Below are 27,544 nucleotides of genomic sequence, written 5' to 3'. Positions count from 1 at the left end.
TCGCAACAAAGGCATATAAGGATTAAGGATATATGTATAATCTCATTAAATTAATCTAAAAGCCATTAAATATCTAGTTATTATATTATTATATAAAAATTTAAAATTATTATTTTATAAAAAAATTAGTTTAAATTTATATTTTATTTTTCAGCAAATTGACATAATATTATTGAATTTAATTTAATGTAATGTTGTATTTTCCTGTTATTGAAGGTGCAGTAGACCATATTGTATTCAATTGTAAGCTATGTAAAATAATAAAGACTGTATCCTTTGTTGGAAAATCATAAATATAAATAAATAAATAAATTATGCAATTACATGCAAATTAAAAAAAAATCTTTAAAATATATCATGCATAAACAGGTTCTACTCGTCAGACGTCAAGGATATACGTCTACCTACGATAATTATTTAAAAACAAGCAAATACATAGTTGTCTAATTTCTAAACCAATATTTCACTAATAATATTATCAAAAATAGTACACCCATTGTCTAGGTACAATAAACTAGACACTACGACACTGATTAAAAATAATAAAAGTTCGTCAACCCAAAAGTGCGTAGTAGACAGTGCAATGTCCTATTTTCTCAATGTGCAAGGTCACTGAACTTCGCTTATCATTCAAATAAATAGAAATTACGATTATGCGAAGGTTCTTTTTATGTTTAGGGATTTTTTATGATTTTTATTTTTAGGGATTTACCATTATTTTATATGACATAAATATAATATGTATTTCTATTAGGTACTGTACGTAATAATTTATTATGTAACTTATTTCGCAAACGATTTTCCTTTAAAATTGTATTCAAAAATATAATAACAGATAATGCAATATTTTCCTCATTTTTTTAAGTTTTTATTATTGTTAAATGAATATTAATGGTGTCGAGATTATTATAATATCCTCATGGGTTTATTTTGGTATGTAAAATACCCAGTTATGATACTCCTGTTTGTAATACAAAAGTAAAAGTGTGATTGGAAGAATGTGAAATATTTAAAATATTCTGGATCTTGTAATATTTAGTTGTTAACCTTAATATTGAATTCATGTACAACGGCATTTTGTTATTTAGTGATTATTTTTTAAGCAATTTTGAATAGGTACCTATCAATTTGTAAAGCAGTTTCTAGTTTTTACAGAGAATATTAAATGAAAATACACACTAATATAACAAATAATGGTAAATCTAATATTAGTACCTACGTATTATTTATGTACTTTTGCTTGAATTTACCCGAGTATATTATTTTTAAATTAGTTAAATTACTAATTACCTTAGTAGTACGTATAATATAATAATATATTCAACTGTTGCTTGCTGCTTATTGCTATGTTATTATATTACAGTTCAAAGAACATAACCTACTGCCACATGAGTAGAAAACCGTTTTTCTACTCATGTGCTGCAAAGGACAGTGAAAATATTATAATAAAAAATAGTATTTATTTTTATCCGTCCTTTGTTCTTGTCTTTAAAATTATCAGCCATGTAGCTAAGCCAGGGCCGGATCTACCCATGGGCTTTATGGGCTGCAGCCCAGGGCCCCGAGGTTAAAAGGGCCCCCTTACTCCGATAAAACCAATGGGCGATAATTTAAAAAAAAATCTGTAGTCGGTTTTCGAAAAAAAAATGATGAAAATCGCATACCTACTTCAATAACTTTTGCTAACATGTAAAAGGATGTTTGCATGTTGATTTTCAACTTTTAGAAAATAAATCTCATTTATTGAAACTATTTGGTTATTTTATATGGTGGACGTTTAATTAGAAACAGTAACACAATGAAGTAGTCATCAAGTTTATTTTTAGAGATAAAGCACTATTTCATATGTAATAAAACACCCGTTTATGTAGTTTTATAAGAAATTGCTTAATTTTAATCAAACATTAGCTTAAATTAATAAAATTAAACAACATTTTTTAAACATTCTATCTAAAAGTTTCTGAAAATTAATTAACTTTGCACCAAAATGGATAAAAGTAAGATTTGTGACCCATCAACAAGAAAAATAATTTTAAGTTTACACTTTGACAAAAACTGGAGTTACACGAAAATTGCAGATCATTTAGAGTGTTCGATAAAAAGATATTCAATGCTATAGTTTATTTCAAAGAGCATGCAGGTACTTCTGATTAAGTGCCTAGAAAAGCTCGACCATGAAAAACTACTGCTCGCGAGGATAGGCAAGTTCTTCTTCTTCTTCATTTAAGGGTTCCAATTCTATTAGGAAATATGTTTTTGCAAACGTGTGACAATCTCATACAGTCTAAGCCACGACGTTGTAAAGCCGTTGTTGTCTATAAAGATTATAACAATCTCAAAACAACCCCATACATGTTTCCTCCGCAATGCTTAACTGTTTATTTATTATCTAAGGTATGGTTAACTGGACGACGCGCGTAACCTTTGCCATCAGAATTGATTAAATTAATTTGTTTCGTCCCAAAATAAAACTTTTTCACTGGCGGACTGTCCACAAGCAATATTTCTTAGTAAATGCATATCGTCATTCCCTGTACTGCCTAATAAGAAGCTGTACTTTCCTGGCCATTTTCACAAACAATTTTGCCTCGACTTACCACCTGCAAATCGATCTCATCGACACAATGGCGTGGTTCATCTTCGGAAAAACCTAATTTTATAATAGAATTTGAGCCTTTAAATGGATCCATCTTTGCCAAAAGAATCATTTGCCTATCCTCGTGAGCAGTGATTTTTCATGGTCAAGCTTTTCTAGACACTTGATCAGAAGTACCATGCTTTTTGAAATAGACTATAAACATTGAATATCTTTTTATCGAACACTAAATGATTTGGAATTTTCTTGTAACTCCAGCTTTTGTCAAAATGTAAACTTAAGAGTATTTTTCTTGTTGATGGGTCACAAATCTTACTTTTACCCATTTTTATTGCAAAGTTAATTAATTTTCAGAAACTTGTAGATAGAATGTTTAAAAAATGGTGCAAATATTTGTAGAAGAAAAAAATATTAACGACATTTTAATAGGTTTTGACTTTAGAACACTCGAACCATGCTGTTTCTAATTTGTTGTCTAGACCTAAAATACTCGGAAATTATACTACACTTAAAGTTGTTAAATTTTATTAATTTAAGCTAACGTTTGATTAAAATTAAGCAATTTCTTATAAAGCTAGATAAACGGATGTTCTATTACATAATATGAAACAATGCTTAATCTCTATAATACGTTATTATACACAAATGTCAAATGAATTTGATGACTACTTCATTGTGTTACGTGTTTCTAATTATACGTCCACCACTGTAGGTACCTTCCTATATAAAATAACCAAATAGTTCCGCGGGGCGCAGCTAGTTTATGTATAGGTATACATAATAATAACTAGCTGCGCCCCGCGATTTCACCCACGTGGCTTAGATCCTGTTGGTCTTAGCCTGATGATTCCTTAGATCCTGTTGGTCTTAGCCTGATGAGCCTTCCTCTATAAATGGGCTATCTAACACCGAAATAATTTTTTAAATCGGACCAGTAGTTCCTGAGATTAACGCGTTCAAACAAACATACAAACTCTTCAGCTTTATAATATTAAGTAATAAGTATAGATAGGTACTAGTATAGATATATATTCATGACTTTATTTCATATATTACAAAAATATAACTTAAAAAGTACCGGAGAAATTAGCACTAGATTGTCATCCGACTAAGCCTTAGAGCATTTAACCAACGACTTAGCAGTTGGCAACGCGCTTAAAGAAGTTTCACTTCAAAAATGCACTTTTTACTCTTTTTAGAGGGCTATATATTTATAGGCTTATTTTAAAGCCATGTTTTTTTACCAAACCGTTTCGAAAAAACTTGTTTTTTTCGATAAATTAATGTTTATTTGTACTCGTTTATTCAAATACTTTTTTTTATTAATACAGATTTATTTTAACTATCAACGTACTATTAAAAATTTATATACTTATAAACATTTGTGATTTTTTAACGAAATGCGTTATTCGGTTATTAAGAAGTGTTTTAACTCTTATGTACGAGCCCGAACGAGTTATGGCCCAGTCATGTAAGGTTAAATTAGGTAAGAATCTCGGAATTCGAGACACCCAGCAGTAAGTCTGTAAATACTTGTATATTGACACCCTAAAAGTTATCTCAAAATCTACATATGGTAGGGTGTAAGGAACTACAAGGTCACAAAAAATATCTCATTTCTTATGGGTTTTTTGCTATTTGTATTTATTATCAATATTGTAGAATATAAAATTCTCCACAAATTTTGTTTAAAAAATTTTGTATACGGTGAACCGTTTTCGAGATAGAGGGTGGAGAGCGCGCGGTCAAAGCATCACTTCATCGACATTTCAACCGTGTATATTATAAGTTCACTTTGTTTCTCACTTTGTTTGTCCGCGATAGACTCCTGAACTAATGAAACGATTTAAAATCAAATTTGATTATGTTAAAATAACAAAATTGCGAAAGTAAGTAGGTATTAAGAAAATAATATGAACATTTCCAAAAAAAAGGCCCCTGGGTAGTTTCAGCCCAGGGCCCCACAAGTTCACGGTCCGGCCCTGAGCTAAGCTGATAAAAAGCAACTAATTATTATTAATCCATTAGGATTTACGAAGAAAAGGTTCAAAGTACGAAGTACGAACTTATTGTATCTTCTAGTATTGTACCTATTAACTCGTATTTATATGTATATGTACTTTTAAAGATACGAAATTGGTATAAAAATATGTGTTAAAATAGCAGCATTCAAAAATCTGTATTAAAATCCATACTAATATTATAAATGCGAAAGTAACTCTGTCTGTTACTCAATCACGCCTTAACTACTGAACCAATTTGCATGAAATTTGGTATGGAGATATTTTGAAACCCGAGGAAGGACATAGGATAGTTTTTATCCCGGAAATCCTACGGGAACGCGTTTTTCTGGGGAACGCGGGCGAAGCCGCGGGCGGAAAGCTAGTTTTATATAAATTAAATTCCGTATACCTAGAGTTAATTCTCATACCTTATAACAATATAGTGCAGTTAACTGTTATCAGTTGTTATCAATATGCAATTACACCTGGCCTAATAATCGTATTAATTGCTCTATATTTATATTGTTAGTTTTAATTTTGATATGTATTATGAGAGAAAGGACGTTTTTTAATTTTAGAAAGTTCATACTTGATAGGCATAAAGTTTATTTAGTATTAATTAGTAATAATGTTTTTTTTTGACAAAGGGCTAAACCTGTGGGCTAAACTGTGCATATATGATAAGATGTTAGACGAGAGAAGTCAGAAGATATTTAAAAACGCTTCTAAAAGAAGTCTGATTGAATAAATAAATGAGTAAGTTTGTGTTATGTCTGATTGATGTCAAGATAAAATTGAGATGATGTACGTCTTTACCTAAGTTGGAAACAAAGATGAAAAGTCTTTGAACAACAGACTGATGAATTAATTAATTATATTCATTAAAACTATTATTTTAATTTATTACACTTCACAAAAAAAATATTGTACGTTTGTCCAAATAATATTATTTTAGACCCAATTCTACGTATTTGTTCGTCTATTAATATACTGTAACATACTAAAACAAATTATTGTAGACAATACATTCACAAATCAAACAAACATTAGATAAGATGTCTGTTATTCCGATATTGCAAACTAGCTGTGCCCGCGACTTCGTCCGCGTGGAATAGCGACTGCATAGTAGTTACTACTTTACATACAATTATTTAGTAAACACGTACTACCATAAACAATTCATAGAATTGTTAATAGAATTTATTACTAATCTAAGCTAAAAAACTTACGTACTTTCCGGAAATCTGGGGCATTTTCCGGGGATATCCGGAAAATGCCTGTAAAATATCTGGGAAATCCCCCGGAAAATGTGTGAAAATGTCCGGGAAATACCCGGAAAATATGCGGAAAATATCCGGAAAATGCGTGAAAATGTTTGGGAAAAGCGTGGAAAATGCCTGAAAAATCTCCGGAAAATGCCAGGAAAATGTCTGGAAAATATCCGGAAAAAGCGTGGAAAATGCCTGGAAAATCCCCGGAAAATGCCTGAGAGATGCCCAGAAAATGCCCGGAAAATATTCAAAAAATGCGTGAAAATGTCCGGAAAAGGCGTGGAAAATGCCTGGAAAATTCCCGGAAAATGTCAGGGAAATGTCTGGAAAATGACTGGGAAATGCCTGAGAAATATATGGAAAATATCCGGAAAATGCATGAAAATGTCCGGAAAATATCCGGAAAATGCGTAAAAATGTCTGGGAAAAGCGTGGAAAGTGCCTGGAAAATCTCCGGAAAATGTCTGGGAAATGTCTGGAAAATATCCGGGAAAAGCGTGGAAAATGCCTGGAAAACCCCCGGAAAATGCGTGAAAATATCCGGAAAATGCGTGAAATGGTCCGGAAAAGGCATGGAAAATGCCTGGAAAATCCCCGGAAAATGCGTGAGGAATTGCCCGGAAAATGCCCGGAAAATATCCGGAAACTGCGTGAAAATGTCCGGGAAAAGCGTGGAAAATGCCACTTCAAATTTGCGAAGTAATTAAAGCAGACAACCAAAAAAAGAAAAAGAAAGCTAAAATCTTTCATATTAAATGTATATGGGATATTCATATTTCATATATATACTTAATGTAAGGGTTTAAAGATATTTTTTTTGATATTTCTCGATTTATTTAAAAAAAAATTATTACGGCCATTATTAGGTTAAGTACTTTCGATATCAGTTTAAAGTTTTTTGTTATCTGTAATACTTACAAAAAAAAAAATCGCCTGTGCACACTGAACGATTACACCTTGTACATGAATGCCTTAGCAAATGTTCGCCGTGATTATTTAAATGATCATAATTTTTTTTATTAATGAACCAATTGACATGAATTAAACACTAAATGACAAAAAAATTAACCACAGTTTTGGGTTCAGGATCAATTTAATAATTACACCTGCTAATATTTTTTTACATATTTTCATTGTATAAAATCGTAACATAACTTCCTTTATGTATTGTTCTATTAACACATAGATAATATCTTCCCAAGGTACTAAATTTTAATAAAAAAGTTGTTTTTGTTATTTATATCTAAAAAAGAGTAGTTATATTAGACAGAAATAAACATAAAATTTTTATAAGTTTTATGGAAGCTGAATGTAATGCAAATGGGCAAATGTAAAAGTAAAATTAGGTTTTTAAAATAAATAAATGAAACAACTACCAATTACAGAAAAACTTCTTTTTCGGTTGAAAATTGCTGGATCATGAGTATAATTCTTTATCTCTTACCTTGGGCAGTCTGGAAGAGATCGCTAGTAAGCGATAAGACCGCCTTATGTACATACCGTGTTAATCCATTTGGTATGATTGTAAATATTTTACTTGGTGTGGTACGTATATTAAATTGATAAATAATATGTACTCTGATCCCAGTACTATCTGTACCGCGAAAGCCATAACGATAATAAAACAACAGTAAAGCACGAATAAAAATCATACTTGTACAGTAGTTGTGAGTGCAATATTTACGTTTCAAAATAACATTTTTTTTGGTACTAAAACGTAGATTCTCACGTACGCACGCTGATACGTGGTTGGCTGCCCCTTTTCTCATTCCCGAAAAATATCCTCTAAAATTACCCAAGATTCTTCCAATGATTGTACCATACGTTGGAAATTAACTTTAGTCAACAATTGACCACGCGCCAGGATACTTATTTCTACTACATCCTCACGCAAATCGTTAATTTTTTATGAACATTGAATCTGTAAATAAAAAAAATGAAAAGATTACTTTACCTTATTTTATTAAAAAGCTACTAACAAATAAAATTCTATCAAGAACTTAAGTGACCTTCTTTGGGCGTATAATATAGTCTTGTAAAAGTTATACATAAAAATAAAATTTCATCATTTTCTTATTTTGTCGTAACTTCAATTCTAATTAAAAACATGAGTCTAACTATATAATTAATTATGTATAAAGAATAAATATAAAAGCCACATTTTACCTTTTGTGGGAACGCAAGAAGGATTTTTTAAAATGTCACAATTAACTGTTAATGGTGTCTTGTTTGACATCAGATAATAAACATCTACCCTCACTTGTAAAATTTTATTTAGTATATTCACATAAAATATAAGCACCTGAAGTGGACTCTGGGAAGACATGGGTTAAAAAGTTAAATAAATAAGTACAATTAAAAACCCCACCAACATCATATTATTTAATTCTTAATTATAAATTTGCAAGAAGCGTTAAATATGTAAATTGATTTGATTTTAATGAAGTCTCATAGATGGCGCTGTTTCAAATTTGTCTTTATACTACTAAGATTCATTAAACTGTTTCTCTGCCAAAATTACGTAAATGACGTAGTTTTTATAGTGTAAAGCTAGATAATAGCGTGGCTTACCCAAAAACAACATTTAAACATGAGTCTTTAGATTGTACGCTGTGTAATACACGGAATACGTTAGAAAAATAAAGGTTCACAGCTCCTCCCCCGGAGGTGATAGCATGATAATGTGTATATAAAAGCCTCACCCGACCTGTTAGTAATATTCATGCAAAATTTGAAGTCAATCTATGCGGTACTTTTCGAGATTAGCTCGGACAAACATACAGACAAACAGACAAACAGACAAACCGACAAACAGACAAACAGACAAAAATTCTAAAAACTATGTTTTTGGCTTCTATATCGATTATAGATCATGGATTATGTATTCTTTTAAAAAAATATTCAATGTACAGTTTTGACTTTCCTACGATTTTATTATATGTATAGATGATTCATACAGGTATTAACGGATATCTAAGAGTAAAAATAACTTTGTTTTATTTATAAACATTCTTAGTATTTAAAACAAAAATAATATTATCGTATTGAAAGATAATAGTACTTAGTACTTACTTAATCTTATCAAAATCGGTCCAGGAACTGGTAAAATCTTTTTTTTTGGAATTATCTTTTCGTTTTCTTAGAACCGAATACAGCATTTATAATATTCATTGTAATTTATAAGTTAAGTTATAATAATTCTGAAGATTATGAAAAAAGAAAAGGTATAAAAAAACCAATAGGCTTTTAAATCGGTAGTTTGCACATAACACATTAATAAAATATAAAACAAACGTTGATAATAATTATTTAAAAACACACTTTTCCTGCTTTAGGCAAAACCATTTCAAATGTCTCGATTTCAAACCTTTAAATAAACTTACTATCAGTCTATTAAATTATTTATATAATTAAAAAAAAATGTTGTGTGGTTTTATGAAACCACGGTAAAAGTGAAACTGTTCGAACGGTTCCGAACACTGCTTTGTGTAGCGCATGTCGCGTGACGGTCGGCTGCCGAGTAGGTATACGACATGCGCTACACAGACCAAAAAGTTTGAGACGATGTAATAAGAGTTTCACTTTAATAATCTATTCCATAATATCTTAATTGATCGTAAATAAACAAAATTGAACAGTCATAGTTATTTGCATTTTGTTCTAATGAGTCATCGTGATAATAAGTATATATTTTATTTGTTATCAACGATTTATCTTGCGCAATACTGTTTTGTATTACAAAATAAAATACTATGTCTTATAATATTGTACCTACTTATGATAATATTGTATACGTGAAAGCTCGTGTGGATGGATGTTTGTTTGTCACGCAAAAGCTCAAGAACTGCTGAGCTGTATAAAATTAGAGATTATTACTTACTAGATTTCCGCCCGCGGCTTCGCCCGCGTTTGCAAAGGAAAACCCGCATAGTTCCTGTTCCCATGGGATTTCCGGGATAAAACCTATCCTTTGTGTTAATCCAAGTTCTCTTATATGTGTGCTAAATTTCATTGTAATCGGTTCAGTAGTTTTTACGTGAAAGAGTAACAAACATCCATACATCCATACAAACTTTCGCATTTATAATAGGTATTAGTAGGATAATATGAGAAAAGGCCGTAATTTTTTACCGCTAACTGATAAGGATGTTCTCTAATTACATATTACCTATATGTTTTATGCTATACATTACATTATTATCTTTAAAAAGGTATTTTTAACTGTTTTCTTAAACATTGCGTAATTACAGCATTTTATAAAATTAACTGCGTTAAAAACAACCGACTTCAAAAACGGAAAAGTAAAAAATAAAAAAGATTTGATATTATTAATTGCTACATATTATTTAGATGTGCTATTTATTAAATAGGTTTGATGTCGGTGCACGGGCTTAATACTAAGTGCTTAGTGTTTGGCACCGACTTCAAACCTATTTAATAAATAGCACATCTAAATAATATGTAGCAATTAATAATATCAAATCTTTTTTATTTTTTACTTTTCCGTTTTTGAAGTCGGTTGTTTTTAACGCAGTTAATTTTATTTAATACTTTTTAGTGTAATTTTCAACACGAATCAAACGAGCCCAAACTCGATAAAGTTGAGTCAATATATTACTGAGTTCCTATGGCCACCTTCCGATTCCATCATCAAATCAGCTCTATGTCATGATAATGTTTCATCGCTATCCAATTTACACACTTATACAAAATTTCAGCTCAATCGGTTACCGGGAAGTGAATCAAAGTTACTTGCTACATTCCAATTAAGTCATCGAGTACAGACAAAAATGCTCATAAAATAAAAACTACTGGGCCTAGCCGAATAAAATTTTTATGGGACCAATTCGACACCATCCTGCATCGAACAAAAAAAGAATCACGTAAATCGGTTCAGAAACCTCGGAGTAATCGGTGTACATACATAAAAAAAAAAAAAAAAAATATATACCGGCCGAATTGATAACCTCCTCCTTTTTTTTGAAGTCGGTTAATAAATAATTTTTATTCTGAAATGAACCATCAATACTCTTGAGTCCTGACGTTATAGAGGTAATGTATTTATAATTAAACGTTAATGACCTTATTAGTCATACATATTCATATATTATTACCACAATATTGACAAATATATCAAAATTGTGATATAACAGTGATTTAAACTCTTTAATTATTGTTTTAAAATTAATAGATAATTAAATAAAAAACATAGGTATTAGTTACGCTATCATAAACTTTATTAAGTCACTTCTGCTGCATTATCTTAAAGTGGTTATTTACTATATCTGTGTTTGTAAGTACATAATAATATTATGTATTATCTATAAAAATATACACCAGTTGCCACGTGTTTCTTGCATAATAATTTCAATTTACTCATCATGTGACATGTGGAGATTTAAACGTGGCGTGTGATGAAATTTTTATTTAAATAAGCATTGCTGCTAACGGTAATACAGATAATTTAAACCCTCGTCTGTCGGAACACAGATCTGTGCCAAAAATTTTGTACCCGTAGTCTGTCGGGGCACAGATCTGTGCCAAATCACCGCCGGTTGGAAATTGGCTCATTGTAACGCAAATATAGTTCAAATCTGCATAAACGACTATTTAGTTGATAGCTTATGAATTACTGAATATTTAAAGTCCATCCAATAATAATTTGACCGATAAATATTCGAAATATAACAGTAATTATGTCATACTTTAGTCGAGTAACTTTTAACTTTTAAAGTTTTACAAAATGTAAAATTTTGCGGAAAGTTGAAAAACGGTAATTATTTATTGGTCTTTTTATTATTATTGACTATATAACCTAATGTTTATGTGCCGAAATAATGAAAATTACCAACAATTATACCATAAATAATGGTTTCAAATATGTATCTATCACTTAACTGTACGTTGCTTAGTTTTTGACCCCTGGTAAATCATATTTTTTTTTACATATTGTATTTGTTCTTTACATCATTTTACGAGAAATTTTATGAAGATTTTAATGATATAATTCAAAATTTGATACTGTGTTCCATTTTAGAGATATTTCGTTTTCAAATCAAAACCGACAATAATTTCCCCGTAAAATCCGCATACAGGATGTTCACAAATTCAACGTCACTATTTTTTAAATTTCGTCTTCAATTAAATTTTTCATTTTCATACAAAATAAAATGTACATGATAATATGTTTTGTTTATATTGAAAGGTATCGTTTTTGTGGTATTTATAATTGTCCTCAGGTTAAAAACGATATACATAATCAACTAGGTACAAAAATTATAGTCCGTAACCTGCTTACGAAAAAATTCCAGAGACACATTTTCTTTCTTAATTCTTTTAGTTTTAGTATATTATGGTTAAAAGTGTATATATGCTGGAAAAATAGTAAAAAAACCTACAAACAACAATGAACAAGGGAACAATGGTTTTCACTATGACCTATATATAGGACAAAGTGATACTATGTAATTTGTGTAGGACAAACTCAAAAAGAAATTTAACACTTTAATTGTACAACATATTCTTACCTTCATACAAATACAACATATTATTATTTATTGGGGAACCTTAAGTTTCAGAAAAAATAAAAAGCCGGCCAAGTGCGAGTCGGACTCGCGCACCGAGGGCTTCGTACAAACTTATTTTTTTTATTATGCTGTAGGTATCTTTTAAATTGTAAATCTGAGTTTTAAATGTGAATATCAAGTTAATACACGTAGGCGTTCATATTAGTTGAAAGTTGAAATTATTAAGTACTTTTTTTATTTGTAAATGGCAATTAAAAAATCATGTTCTTTGCAATTATTCTTATATCTGTTTTTATAAAACATTGCTTTTTACCAAATTTAAAGATTTTATGTACTTGGGAAATACCCTGTCGGTTTTGATTGCCTTGCAAATGTCAAAATTTGCTAAAAAATTGCAGTATTAACGGCTGCATCCCAAAGGGTTTGGTTTTTAAGGGTCCAGAACCCTAATAAGATTACGTCTGTCCATCCCATCTGCCCATCTGTCTGTCTGTCTGTCAAGACCCATTTTATAAGGAGCGCGTAATGTGACATTTAACTGAAATTTATATTGATTACTTGAGTCGATTGAAGCTGCGAAAAAATCAAACTTATAAACCAACGCAATCAAAAGATACAGCCGTGTATGCTGCAAATTTTCGCAAATTTCGACATTAGCAAGGGAATTGACACCTACAGGGTACGTAGAGTTTTGAAATTGGGGTAAAATAAGCTCTTATAGCGCAGATTGAGGAATAATTTCGAAAATCATAAAATTTTAGAGTTACAACATAATAAAAAATTGGTTTGTTCGGAGCCCTCGGTGTGCGAGTTTTTTATTCTTATGTACTATATGTAGTACATTCGTAGGCAGAACGTTATAGATGTAGATCGCTGTCTGAAGACGATTATTTTTCTGCATTCATGACTTTAAATAGCCTTGGAACATTACAGATTTAATAAAACGAATTAAATGCATCATTTGCAGTACGCCTGAAAATATAAATCTATCCTCTAATTTTGTAAATGACTAGCGATAACAATTATTGTATTTTTGGTGTCAAAACTGCTTCTATTACCCAGAAGAAGAATGCAATTTTTTATTTGAAGATATCACATTGCTGTCTAAAACTACATAATCAATAATTACTTATTTGTTAGGTAACCCTAAATAAACTTCCACCTTGATATTTGAATTTTCATTTGAAGATAAAAATATCTAAGTAACTATTTGATAGGATTAGCTTTTTCCGATTCGTAAGCATTTGAGTATCAATAAAAGAGAATTCAAATGGAACAACGATCCTTGTGGCAATGGAAGACAAGACACTCCAAGGCTTACTTTAACAATAGGACGTAACAGTATTTGAAATCAAGAAAATATAACTCTGTATACTTTGTCAAATGAACAGATAATAATACTTACACGATCAGTGTCTGGGAATTTGCAGCTTTTAATTCCTGATACCAGGATTCTTCATGAAATTCTACACATTACGTTTTATTTTATTCCAATCAAAATATTTTTAAGTTCCATGCCGTTTGTGTACTACGGACTTAGTAGTTAGGACTAAACTACTGAACCGATTTTAATACAATTTTACCGATTAGTTTATATCTTAATTACAATATGCTTGGAAATACTGCATGTATTGAAGTAAAATAAAAACTAGATTGGATAGCTTTCATCACTTTCCTGATCAAATTCAAGTGGAACCTCGTGGTAATAAATCGTCGTCTCAAGGCGGTCGTTGTGTTCGATATATTACAAGAAATAATGAACAAGTTCGTTCTGTTCGACGTTATTTGTGCTAAGTTGCAAATATTCCTATTAATTGGCCAATGTTGGCGTCAACATCACACATTACAACCACATGAGTATATAAATAGTACAGACACAAAGCTTCATAACAATTTTTTATAGTGCTATCAGTTAAATAAAATTTATTTAAGTACTTACCTATTATTTCAATCCGTCAGATGATTGATATTTTTTTAAGAATCTCTGTACTATTTATTTACTCATAAGGTAATTTAGCCCACGGACAAAATTATTTGAGTAACGCGTGGCTAAGTTATATATGCATAAATAGGATTGGGAGCGTTAATTTTATTAAGGCATAACGTTCATTTTTTTAATAAAACAATAATATGATACGATTCTTTCTTCTATACAACTAGGGACATAATATAATGATTTTCATTTAGTATGTTTTCTGATTCCTATTATTTGTTGATTTTTAGAATGATAAGTATAACATTTAGATGTATAATATCATTTCTATGTAATTGTGTATTTATTCTGAATCTTTAAGTTTATTGATTTTTATCCTTTACATAAGCTGTATTTTATAAAAAATGTTTCAAACTCAAATTTCCGTAAATTTTTGATTTATAAATTAAATGTAACGGTTTATAAGTTATGTATAAGTTATGGTATAATTAAATGTAGATTTCACATTTGTACAGCTTAGACATTTTTCTGAATGGATACAGTGCCTTTCGATTTGTAGTTGGACAACATTTCATATTATACGATTACTAGCTTCCGCCCGCGACTCCGTCCGCACGGAAAAAATTAAGATTTTTTTCTACGTATTTTTCCGGGATAAAAAGTATCCTATTTTACGCCCAGGATAATAAGATATAATTATACCAAGTTTCATCGAAACCGAAACCTTAGTTTTCACGTGATGCCTTCACATACAGACAGACAGACAGACAATAATTTTTTTAATCACATATTTGGGCTTGGTATCGATCCAGTAACACCCCCTGCTATTAATATTTTCAATATTTTCAATGTACAGAATTGACCCTTCTACAGATTTATTATATGTATAGATAATAATTAAGAGCATGAAAGAAAAAAAAAGCATTTCTTCATAATGCTATTGTTATATTTTCTTAAATGCAAATTTTAAGAGAAAATAAATTAGACATGTGGAGACGTTATACATACAGACGTTAGAACAAAGCCCACTATAAGAATAACTTCATTTAGGAATAAGACGATTTTTAAACATTAATAAAAACCTAAATATTTCCAAAAAGTAAAAATTACTGTTAGTTTTTATCTAGTTTTGATTAAAATAAAAATAAAAACAAGTAGCAAAAAATTTTGAAATGTTGTCATTTTGGAGCACCCTGTAAAGTCTGTATTTGTATGAACATGATTGGAGATCGCGCCCGCTTATGCTCATGCGTAAACGTTGATATTCATAATCAACTTTCTCGAATTTTTATTAAATAAACCTATGTTTTTGTTATATTCACTCAAAAGATTGTCTATTCTAGTATGAAAATACAAAAATAAAAATCTAAAATACCTTGATATTATTTTTTTATGAGTATTTTTCTTTACAATGTAACATTTATTCAAAATGTGTGGGAAAAAATGCTTCTAATAAGTAAAATAAGCATGCCAGGGAGTAAGTAAGGTAACTAATATAAAGTTTGGTTATCTAGTTAGCATCAAAATTTACAAGAGTCTCACAGGTTAAAGTTTATATCACAAATTTTAATATCGAAAAAAATCGGCAAATCAGCGCCGAAAGCTCGAATTTGCCCGACAGACAGCACCTTTTTGAGGCGGCGCGCCGCGACAGCTGAGGGGTTAATACAGAGTAAAAATCACTACATAGTAAACAATGTCGCTTTCTCTGTCCCTGTCTCTACTCTCTATATGTGCTTAAATCTTTAAAACTACGCAACGGCTTTTGATGCGGTTTTTAATAGATAGAGTGATTGAAAAGGTCGAAGGTTTGTACTGTAATGTATGCACAATTTATTAGGTTTTAGACACAGCGGGCAAAGCCGCGGGCGGAAAGCTAGTACGGTATAAAATCTGGTAAATACGGTATAGAGGATGGCAATTTTCAATGGACATTGCCCATTGGACTCTGGAGAGAAATTTGAAGTAGGTACGGAGATAGCAAATTTTGCTGAAAGTACCTAACTACTCTATTTAATTGTAATAAAGGAAGGTTCCTTTATTAAAAACTAGGATTCCGCCCGCGGCTTCGCCCGCGCAGTCAAAGAAATACCCGCATAGGTCCCGTTCCCGTGGGATTTCCGGGATTGCGTCATTTTCCCGGGATAAAAAGTAGCCTATGTCCTTTTTCGGGTATCAAAATATCTCCATACCAAATTTCATGAAAATTGATTCAGTAGTTTAGGCGTGATTGAGTAACAGACAGACAGACAGAGTTACTTTCGCATTTATAATATTAGTAGGTATGGATTAGTGCATTTAAAGATTTTCGAAACTTCACTTGCGAGTTGAATTCACTGCTTCACCCGGAATCGGGAATAAATTAGTTTTTTTCTCCAATCTGTTCTCAATACCAAAATAAATTAAACAAAAATATAATCCTCCATCTTATTTCGGGAAGTAGGTTAAATTGACGCAAATTAAAATAGTGTCAATGTTTATTTTTATATTTGTGTTAGAATTTATTCCATCTCGATTCATGTCATAATATATTGTGTATCATTTTAGTGGTCTATTTATTTAAAGTTTTGTACTCATATTATAATAATTATCACGTTATTTAAACAATATTACGTTAATCTATATATATAAAAGAAAGTCTGTATGTTCCAACACTTATAACTCGAGATCTGCTGAACCAATTTTCATGGTTTTGGATTTGTTGGATTTGTCACCGCCCAGAATAGAAGAATAAATCATAAAAACAACAAAAACTAGACGAATAAATATTTTCCGAAAATTTTGATTTTCGTACATGTCAATCATTAGTTGTCAATCCTGTCAAATACGGAAAATAATGCGTTCAAAAATGTATTATGTGTAAAATAATTAAAAAGTAAAAAGGGTGAATTAATATTGGTTGTATTTATTTTAAAATCAATTATTAAATTTTAAAAAGTGCAATAAAAGCAGATACATAAAAATTCCTCAAATGTTTGTGGTTACGCGTGTTTTCAGAAATTTATAAGGTATTTTTGGTGGGGAAACTAACCAAGAAGGTTGGTTCGATTAATTAATGAAAAAATTCTATAAAAATGTAAAAATTCTGACAATTATATTTTGATGCGATTTCGTCGACTGCGTCAACAATATAAACAAGCTAAATTGCGTTTTGAAGATTGCAACCATTTATGCGATGCAATTAGCACAGAAGAAGATGCAGAAAATGTTGGTCTATTGATTATTTTACCGGCGACATACACAGGCAGCCCAAGTGAATATGCGCAAGATGCAATGACATCATAATATGTTCGTCATTATGGTCGGCCAGATTTATTCATTACATTTATATGTAATCCGAAATGGATGGAAATTGTTCAACTGCTGCTTCCCGGACAAATATCAAGTGATCTTAAAATTAAATCATTTTTCTCTGAGACGTGTTTGAAGTAATAAAATAAAATACTATTACCTATCAACCCATATAAATATTTATTTTGTATCATTGTATTACGTTCATCAAAGCCTTAATTAGTTCAGCTAAAAGGTAACACAACATTCATTGACAGGGCGATACAAAGTTCGCCGGGACAGCTAGTATCTTTATAAAATATTGTTTGTTATCTTTTTAAATCTTTTAAGATAAACACTATCTTGGTATAAATCTACATTCTACATGTGCAAATAAGCGATTCTAAGAATGATTTATTTTAGATTTCAATAAAGTGATTATACATCCCTAATGAGTAGATCACATGCCATTTTAATTTTAGTTTATTTTGATATTAAAATAAAAACTACATTGCTAGCAATAAGTCTGAGAAATACCGTTAGTTCGAATATTATTGCACAATATTGTGTTCTTTAGAGTTCAAAGTACATTTTATATGTCAAAATCTTTTTGATGTATTAGGACGATGGATGATAAAAAATTTAAAGATTGAATCGTGAAGGGCATAGCTTATTAGTTATTATTATCACTGATAATTATTAATTACTATAGTCATCTATAATATTATAAAGCTGAAGAGTTTATTTGTTTGAACACGCTAATCTCAGGAACTGCTGGTCCGATTTGAAAAAATATTTCGGTGTTAGCCCATTTATCGAGGAAGGCTTCTAAGACCAACAGGAGCAGAGCCAGCGCGTAGGTAGTTTATTACAAAAGTATACACATGACCATGGAATACCACGTCCACGTGAAGCAGATAGTTCATGTGAAACGATACAGCAAGTTCATTGGAAACCGTGCAATTAAGTACCTACTTATAATCAGTTTTCGCTCTAAAGCTCAAGAAGCCCTACATGTCTAACAAGTCATAAATACCACTTCGCAGTATTCGGTTTAATCTTTAATCGGTTTATACCACACCATGTGAATTCGTTCAGAACTTTATGTTATAAAATGTCTAGAAATCCGTGATAAATGGCGTGACAGAGACTTCTAAACAAATTTTTAAAGAAGTCTTCAGATTGATAACATCTCTCATAAAATAGCATAATTTCATCAAGTTTTAAAAATAGGAAAAAATATTTACTGTTCTGAAAATCAAGGATTGGGATGTCGACTGAGTTTGGTAATAGTGGAAAAAAAGAAACAAACGCCCAAATAATACTTTTGCGGACAGTGTGTTAATATTATTCATCAAATATTATCTACGTAAACAAAATATAGGATGAATTCAATTTAGTATTCTTTGCACGATTGATCAAAACAATACCGACGAAAACAAACTATCGCATCAGGATAATAATATACATAAATATATTAATATTTCAACCGCATACTGTTGACAACGATATGGTCCGGGAAAATCCCCATGCCGCATCCGAACTGGGAATCCCGATAAAAAACAGGATTATCAGTTGTATCTTCCCACTTTATGATGGGATAAGAAAACATCCTGTATATAGTTTGAACAATATAAATACAATTTTTTTCTTGAATACAAATGGTACAGTTTGATGTGCAAAGTGCAAACTCGTAGTAAACCGTTTCGAACGTTTCGAAGGCCAGTTTTTTACAAACTTATAACTATTTATTTTCTCCGAACTCACTTATGCAGATAAACCCAAAGAACAAAAATAGTTTTTGTTTCTTTAATTAGATTATTTTATGATTATTATTCGTATACAGGGTGTTATTTACGATAGATATTTATTCCATAATCCATTCATAGTTAACGAAATTGAAAGTGCAATATGTTAAATTATTACCTCCGCATGATAGCCGCATTTTTAGACAGTAATTTATTGATTGCATGTATGCTTGCCCTGGTTCCGCCTCAGTTGATACAGAATAAAAATATCAACCATCGTTACTCAGAAAAAATACATTTCTTCGGTAACAAACTATAACAGAATTAAAAGTTCCCATTCGCAACTAAGTTCATAATTATTATGTAAAAATCAGATTTCAGTAATAGATAATCCAAAAACCCCAATTCCTAGTCATCATAAAACGTTTCCACAGCTAAATAATAAACGAAATCTTAAACAGTTTACGATACTAGTCTTGCAAAACTTATGACGTACGTACGGCCTTGTGCACACGTCAATGAAAGAGAAATGAGAACAGGATCTGAATATTGCGTATCTGTGGTCCGAGGGTCCGAGTGTAGTCTGTGCTGCACCTGTCAAATATTAAAAAATTAGTGTTTAAAATTGCGCACAGTGAAAATGCGAAATCTCTTGAAGCAGTAATTTTCCTGTGTTCAATTTTATGGAAATCTATTTATAATATGTACATATTTATAATAATAGTAGCTTGATGTTTCAATTGAGGAAAGTTATTTTAAAATCAAGTACCTACATATTATGTACAAAAACAAACAATTTCTATGAAATCTAAAGGAAATCTACATCAATGTGATCAATCAATAAAGATAATAAAACAGGACTTCTAGATAAAGATGCATATTTTTATCATTTGTGCATATTTTTTTAAAATCACAATTTTTCCTTATCTTTATTTAAATAATCTACTACGTGTGAGATAGCGCGTCTCTGACCTCGATTCGCAGAATCATTTCGGCACTAACATTGGTCTTGAATTCTAATTTAAGTATTATGTGAGTAAACTCAGGTAGGATTGTAAAATATACGACTGAATAATAGTAGTTAATTTCCGTTATAGAATTGGAATAACGGTGGTTTTTTGTTTGAGCAAAAACCATGATTTTTTTTAGAAAACCAATTTTAACATTGTTTTCAATTATTGTATTTAAAACTGAACGAATCAGGAACACTGAAATGACACTCAAAACTCTTTCTAGGGTCACGTGTTGTAAAGATATTCATTTAATTGGTTCTATTATATATTAGGTATTATCTGTATAATTGGGGTCAAATAAATATACAGCAATTTTCCCAACAACACAAGGATAAATTAGCCTCTCTCTGTGTATAAAACGAACAAGGAAGTATTTCTAATATATCAATTCCTGCTTTCAAGAACTTAGGTTTTATACGCATTAAATATTGTTCAAGACTTCAGTGGAAAGAATAGGTTTAAGAATATTTTTATAGCAATGTAAGCAAGCCATTTACTTAGGTATACAAAAACAAAAGGGATGTAGATATAACAGCTTTTAAACGAGTTTTGATATCTAAATATAAATTCAGTTAAATGACCTTTCCATCAACCTCTAAATACCCACTGCATGTTCATCAGCTTTATTTATTTACAATACTTTTTAGTTTTTAATTGATTGTAACACAAATGGCAAAGTTTGTGAAAGAAGTGGGCAGTCTACCAACTATTAGGAAAGGAAATGTATGAACTTCATGGGATAGAGTAAAACTAAACGTGTCTTTAAAAAAAAGCAAAATTATTGTTATTTTAATATTTTTACGAGCTTGACTATATGTAAACCTTTATACACTTGTAACCAATGCTTGTAACAAAGAGAATAAATGTGTGTTCTTTGTAAAAATTGGGTCATTTTATTGAATCAACTTTGGCCAGACCGGTTACTTACCTGCTTACCTACTCCAATTTTAGCAGTATCTACGTCAAGTCTTATTCACAGCCTTTGTACATATGTGCGAATTTTAATAATTAACGTGCTATTTTTATCACAAAACTGTGTGATAATTTGATTATTATAAATTTGATTTCACGGAAGTTATCAATCCAGTTTTATGATTTGGTTTTCTGTGAAATTGAAATGCTTTGAAAATCTATTTCTAAAATATATCGGGTGCGAAAAAATAAATAAAAATACATAATAAAGAGCGTATTTTACAGTTTACTAGTAAATACCGTTCTTGAAAAAATCGAATGTGTGTGTGTGTGTCGAGTGTGTGTGTGATTTATTTTCATACTACGACCCGATTCATTAGAAGAGAATACAATTAAATAATATTTATAAATAATCGAGGAAACTTGTAGATTGTTCTCAATGTATTTATTTTTTGTTAAAATTCCGGGATTTTATTTTCCTCTTCAAATGTGGGCTAACTTCCAATAAATGTTTATTTCTGTAGAATTGTATGTTTCGTACTTGACATAAATACATTACAAAAAACTTCTTAGAAATACATTTAGGATAGAATACCTACAATAGAAAATGTTAAGTCTTCGGACATACATAAACATATTATATCAAAATATATTCCTGTAACTGACAGAATTTTACAAAGAAACCAATATTTTATCTTTATATTACAATAAATAACTAGGTACGTTATTATCCTTAAACCTAATGGCTTCGAACTATAATAATACTTATTTCGGGGGCCCATACAGTGAGAGGGCGAGTCACCACCTGCCAACATATTTTTACTTTCTTTTAGTAGAAAGGCAGGTGCCATAGTTTCCCATAGTCCCCAGTACCAGTCCATTTAGCCATAGCCCAATTATTAAATTTCCATACCCTGCAATAGTCCTACATCGGCCGCGGACTGCCTAGGGCTGTATCTCTATAGTGCAGTCATGGGCAGGCTGCGGCTGGTGTCCCACAACACATTAAAAGTCTCGAAAGGGCCTCTGCGTGTTGGATCCGTGTCCCCACGTAAGCCTTCCAAAGATCCGGGTACCGTCCTTCTGGTGGTACCCGTGTATTATGGAGAGATACCTAATAATAATTTAGAACTATAATATTTTATACGAAAAATTATAAATTTATTAGGTTTATTTTGAAACTACAACAATAATATCTTTAGAGGTCAACTAATATTTTAGAAGGCAAAACGAGGGTAAAACTCAGTATTTTTAATCTGTTTACAAAATTTCGTATATTTTTATCATTGGTTTATCCAGCAATAATATACATATATCGTACGTACTGGAAAGCGGCAAAAAATTCCTTCATTAAAATTTCGCGCGTCATTGTACGTCATGTGACGTCAGATAGCCTTGCGTTCTGATTGGTCAATTATATAGGCGTGTGTTGACATCTGCGATATGGAAATTTTGGTGTAAAAATAGATACAGATAATCAACAGATAATGTATATAATTGAGTACATTAATCGTGTTACGTCACAGATAATAAATAATAAGTTATAAATAGATATGGGTAACTGTGGTTCGTAGTTAGATGTTGACTTGAAATAAACTTTATTTTTGTTGTTGAACTTTAGTTCAAATCGATTTCAGTTTCATTTTCTTTGATAATGTCTTGTTATGTAATAAACTCTGTCTACACTCTACTACATCCATTAGATACATCTTTGCTACTTGGAAGTTGGAACCTATCAGAATCATAATTTTAAAAGAACAAAAGTGTATCTGTATTCATTCCTAAATATTTTAATAATAAGTTAATCAGGAAATATATTTTTGTGATAAAAATTTGATTACCTACCTACCTAACAAAAAGACAAGCATGTCGTCTACATAAGACTTATAAAAAAGTAGTTCTTGTATACTTAGGTACATTGTATTGTTACAAGCACTATTCATCAATAAACTTTATTCTAGTCCCTATAAATTAAAGCTTACAAAGAGAAGTGATAACATGATTTCCAGAAAACAACAGCATCAGGTTTCAAATTCATTTGATAATAACCTGATAGGAAATTACGCAGTACGAGTGCGATGTACGCAATGGATGCGCAAAAACAAATGATACCTAAATAAGATAAGAGAGAGATGGCGGAGGCTGGTACACCGGGGCGTAGCTTGTAAAATATATGATGTATTTGTGTTCCAAGTATCAACAATGTAGAGATAGTGCTTCTACGTAATTTTATCTGACTGCGGGGACCCAGGCCTATGAGTCATGGGTGTTTACGGCCACACATGCTACGGTATATCTATGGTCCACCTGTACAGGTACTACGCAGGTAGACTATTACATGTGCGCGAATAGATCTGTGCAGTTTTTTGAGAATACGGTTAATAGATCGGTTGATCAGTTGATGTCACACGTCGTCTAAATTTTGGTTCTGGAATATGCTAGTTTCTTTCACCAATGCGTGGTTCAGTTGTAAAAATACCTAGGTATATTGTTATATATGAGGTTTACAGATATTATTTTAAAGCAAATTTAAATTTTCCGCGCTCATCTAGTTTTAATAATAATAATAATTTATTTATTAATAGAACAACATAGGTCCACTTGTTAGTAATTTCTTAATTACTATGTTAGTACATTACATTAATTATTTAAATATTATCATTTTACTTTCCAATCCAGATAAAGTTTGATAAAGTCTAATTCCTCAAGCAATTAATCATAAATGTTATCAATACCTGGAATTTTGTGATATATCTCTATTTATTATCTGAAGTTATCATTCTGTCAATATCTACTTTTCAGTTTTAAGAATTACTGGTCTGATAAAGATAATACTTTTTATGTATTAAATTTCTTTATTTTCTCTTGTAACTAAGGCTTTAGGCACTACGTCACTAGTTTGGTATGCTGATAAAAAGCCTGTATACCTACCAGACTACACAGAAAGGCCTATAATAATTTATTTTTGTTTCAATATTCATACAGATATGAGATAATATATAATAAAGTTCTTAGGATGAAATATTCTTAGCGTTTCCATTCCTGCTATAAGAATAAAGAAACAAAATTATAAAAAAAGCTCTGCGGAAAATTTTATTCTCGTAAAAAACAAATATGAAACAGTTATGTCTAAATTATTATTGTACCTCGTCTTGACGTCATATTTGCTGTTTTTGCGTGGAATCAAATAAATATTAAAAGATTTTCCTCGAGCCTTTGATAAGGAACATTAAAATGCAAAACACTTATGTTCGTACTTCTAAGTGTTTAACGTCATTCGAATTAAGTATTAACAGGTAAATTAATAAATATGTAGTATGCTTTTAGCCTAGCTATAGATATATCAAGTGTAAAAAACGCGATAATATTACACGAGTTGGTCAAGTCACAGTCAAATAACGATAGCACACCGTCGGAAGTTGTAAAGAAAAGAAAAATTTTAAATTTTCCTTGAAAACGTGACGAAAAAGTATACAAAATAAAGTAGGTATACAGTGAAATAAATGTACCTAGGTATACTATGGATTCATGTTGTTATTGTTGTACTTTATTCTTTAACAAGAAAGGAAATTTTATGTATGTACATTGTACGTACCTATCTTGCATGTGGTTAAAAATGAGGATAACATTATTTATTTAATCTAGAACTACATATTTAATGCTATTCTATATAGATTTATCAAATTTAGCAGTATTAAGTAATACTAATAGCATTTGCTTCTGCATTAGAAGTTATTGGACGCAATACTTCTATTATATTAAATTATCATAAACATAAGCGACTAACCATCTTTTAATTACAAAATCATAGTCGTACAACACTTATCTACATTTTTTTTCAGATGAAACTAAAACAGTTCACCACACTTTTCCTGCAACACACGCGTCTGACGCGACGCCACCTGACGCCGGAGCTGTCACTGCGTCTGATCACACGTGAGTGCCCGCTGTGGACCGCGCCCGTGGGTCACTCGCCCTTCACGGACCCCTACTGGGGATTCTACTGGCCCGGGGGACAGGCTGTCGCTAGGTAATATCACTGTTCACATATTTCCCTACTTTTCTAATAGATTTTTTGAAGTGATAATTCTTTAGGCGCGTTGAGACTTGAGAGTAAAATTTCAAGGTTGCGTCATAGCCACACTGCACGCCATGGAGTAAGGCAACGTATCTTTGAATCTTGGTCAAGAAGTCGTTCCACTTCAGACACGCGTGCTCGGCACACACGCTCTTTTTTTATTGATTTTAATCACTAGTCACTACATAGCATAAAACAAAGTCGCTTTCCACCATATTATGTGTGTCTGTATGCTTAGATTCAAAAATACGCAACAGATTTTGATGGGTTTTTTTTAATAGATAGAGAGATAGAGAAAGATATATTAACCACGGGCGCAAAGCTAGTATTGTTTAAATAAAATCATAAAATTAAAGCAAAAAAGGTAAGAAAATGTTGGAAAATTGGAAATTAAATGACAATGAATAAAACTTGACCAAAATTCGAGGGACTTTATATTTCACATTTGACAACAGCGAACACGTTTTTATGAGGATAAAAGGTGAAAAAATTCTCCTCAACGTGTTCATAAAGATTTCCATTGAGTGCGCATTTTCTTTGTAATAAAAGGCTAAGACGAATGAGGTTAGGGCTGACCGTAACGAGAAATTTATATGACTAGCTGCTCCGCGCGGTTTCACCCCCGTGGCTCGACCCCTGTTGTTCGTAGCGTGATGATATATAGCCTATAACATTCCTCGATAAATGGGCTATCGAACACCGAAAGAATTTTTCAAATCGGACAAGTAGTTCCCGAGATTAGCGCGTTCAAACAAACAAACTCTTCTGCTAATATTAGTATAGACTATAGATAAATAATAAAACAGCACCTCGGCCGGCCGCGTCGTGAAATTTACAATACCTATAGTTTATAAAAAACAAAACACTTATATTTACATATAGCAGAACTCATAAATTTTATTTAACAAAATTTTACAGTTACACGAAATTATTATTATTTTTTGATAAAAATCGTTCAAAACTTATTTTGTCATTAAAGATTAGAACTTAGATCAGTTTTTAGACAAGGATAGCAAAAAGAATTGTTGCTAATGCGTTGTGAATGGCAAGGGGCAGCCCTCGCTCAGACACCTGTCTAGATTTACGTCTAGGACATGAATACTAATTATACAACATGCGTAGTTGTTAAGGAAAACTTTATGACTTAAATATTAAAAAGCTGCGGGTTTTTAGTACCATGCTAAATAAGAGTTAAGTCCCGTTACCTTTTTAAACAGCAGTTTTATTTATGAGTTCAGATAGGTATTATATTCATTCACTTTTTAGTTTTTATATCAATCTTACTTCATTTTGAGTAAAAATGAAGGCTATCATCTAGTCTATCTCTATTTAATTTTTTTTTTATATCTTTTCCTCTTTGGTCCGTTCACACTAATTGCTTATCATTATTGATTTATTTATCTTTAGATACATAGCAACGGGAACAATAAGTATACACATTACACATATAGCCACATATATAGGTAGTAGGTACATATTATATGTATACTGTACTAATATTAATAGCCAAGTATGGTATTTTGTATAATATTATCTGTATAGAGTATAGACTATACAGGTAGTTACCTACGCCTACGGTACAATGATATTTTGGAATGTTATCAAAGATTTTGGAATATTATCAAAGATAATGTAATATTTTGCTATCAAATGCGTGACTATCGTAATGCAATATTATCAGTAGGTATCGCAGTTGTCATAAATCAGATACAAACTTGTAAAAAATGTTATTGCGCCATTTTAACTGTTTTTAACTTTTTAGTTTTGCCGCTTTAGGAATAACCGAAGGACGGCTTAGCATGAAGATAATTGTTTTCGCTATGTTTTCGTTCATTTAAATAATAAATTGAGTTTTTTTATTCCATATATTTTTTCTCAAAATACTCAATAAACCCCTAAAAACATTCCATTGACAGAATTCTGGTCAGGTTTAATTAAATTTAATTTTCACCATCGAAGCCTATGACCTATATTATGATTAAATATTCAAACCTATATGAGTAGGTATATAAGTGTACATCATAAAATAAGCAATGAATTAGAAAATATTAAATAACAACAAAACAGAAAATTTCGTTATTTATTACCCGATAAACTATTTACAAGTTTGTACTTAACTCTCACCTAAATACCTACCTACTACCTAATAAACTTTCGAAAAACATTGCATTGCAAAGTACCTAATAGGTATGT

The 27,544-nt window shown here is 30.9% G+C and overlaps 1 protein-coding gene across 2 annotated transcripts in view; it reads left to right on the top strand.

Moving 5' to 3' along the window:
* The window catches only part of LOC123703092 (electron transfer flavoprotein beta subunit lysine methyltransferase-like), a 37,014-nt gene that overhangs the window by 3,676 nt on the left and 5,794 nt on the right, over window positions 1-27,544 (top strand). For both annotated transcript variants that reach the window (XM_045650974.1, XM_045650973.1), the window contains exon 2: window positions 25,116-25,303. In XM_045650974.1, the coding sequence (XP_045506930.1) occupies window positions 25,116-25,303 (188 nt within the window). The remainder of the gene's footprint in view (window positions 1-25,115; window positions 25,304-27,544) is intronic.

The sequence above is a fragment of the Colias croceus genome, chromosome 25 (assembly GCF_905220415.1).
Source record: "Colias croceus chromosome 25, ilColCroc2.1".
Lineage (NCBI taxonomy): Eukaryota > Metazoa > Arthropoda > Insecta > Lepidoptera > Pieridae > Colias > Colias croceus.
This window is presented reverse-complemented; position numbering and strand designations above follow the sequence as displayed.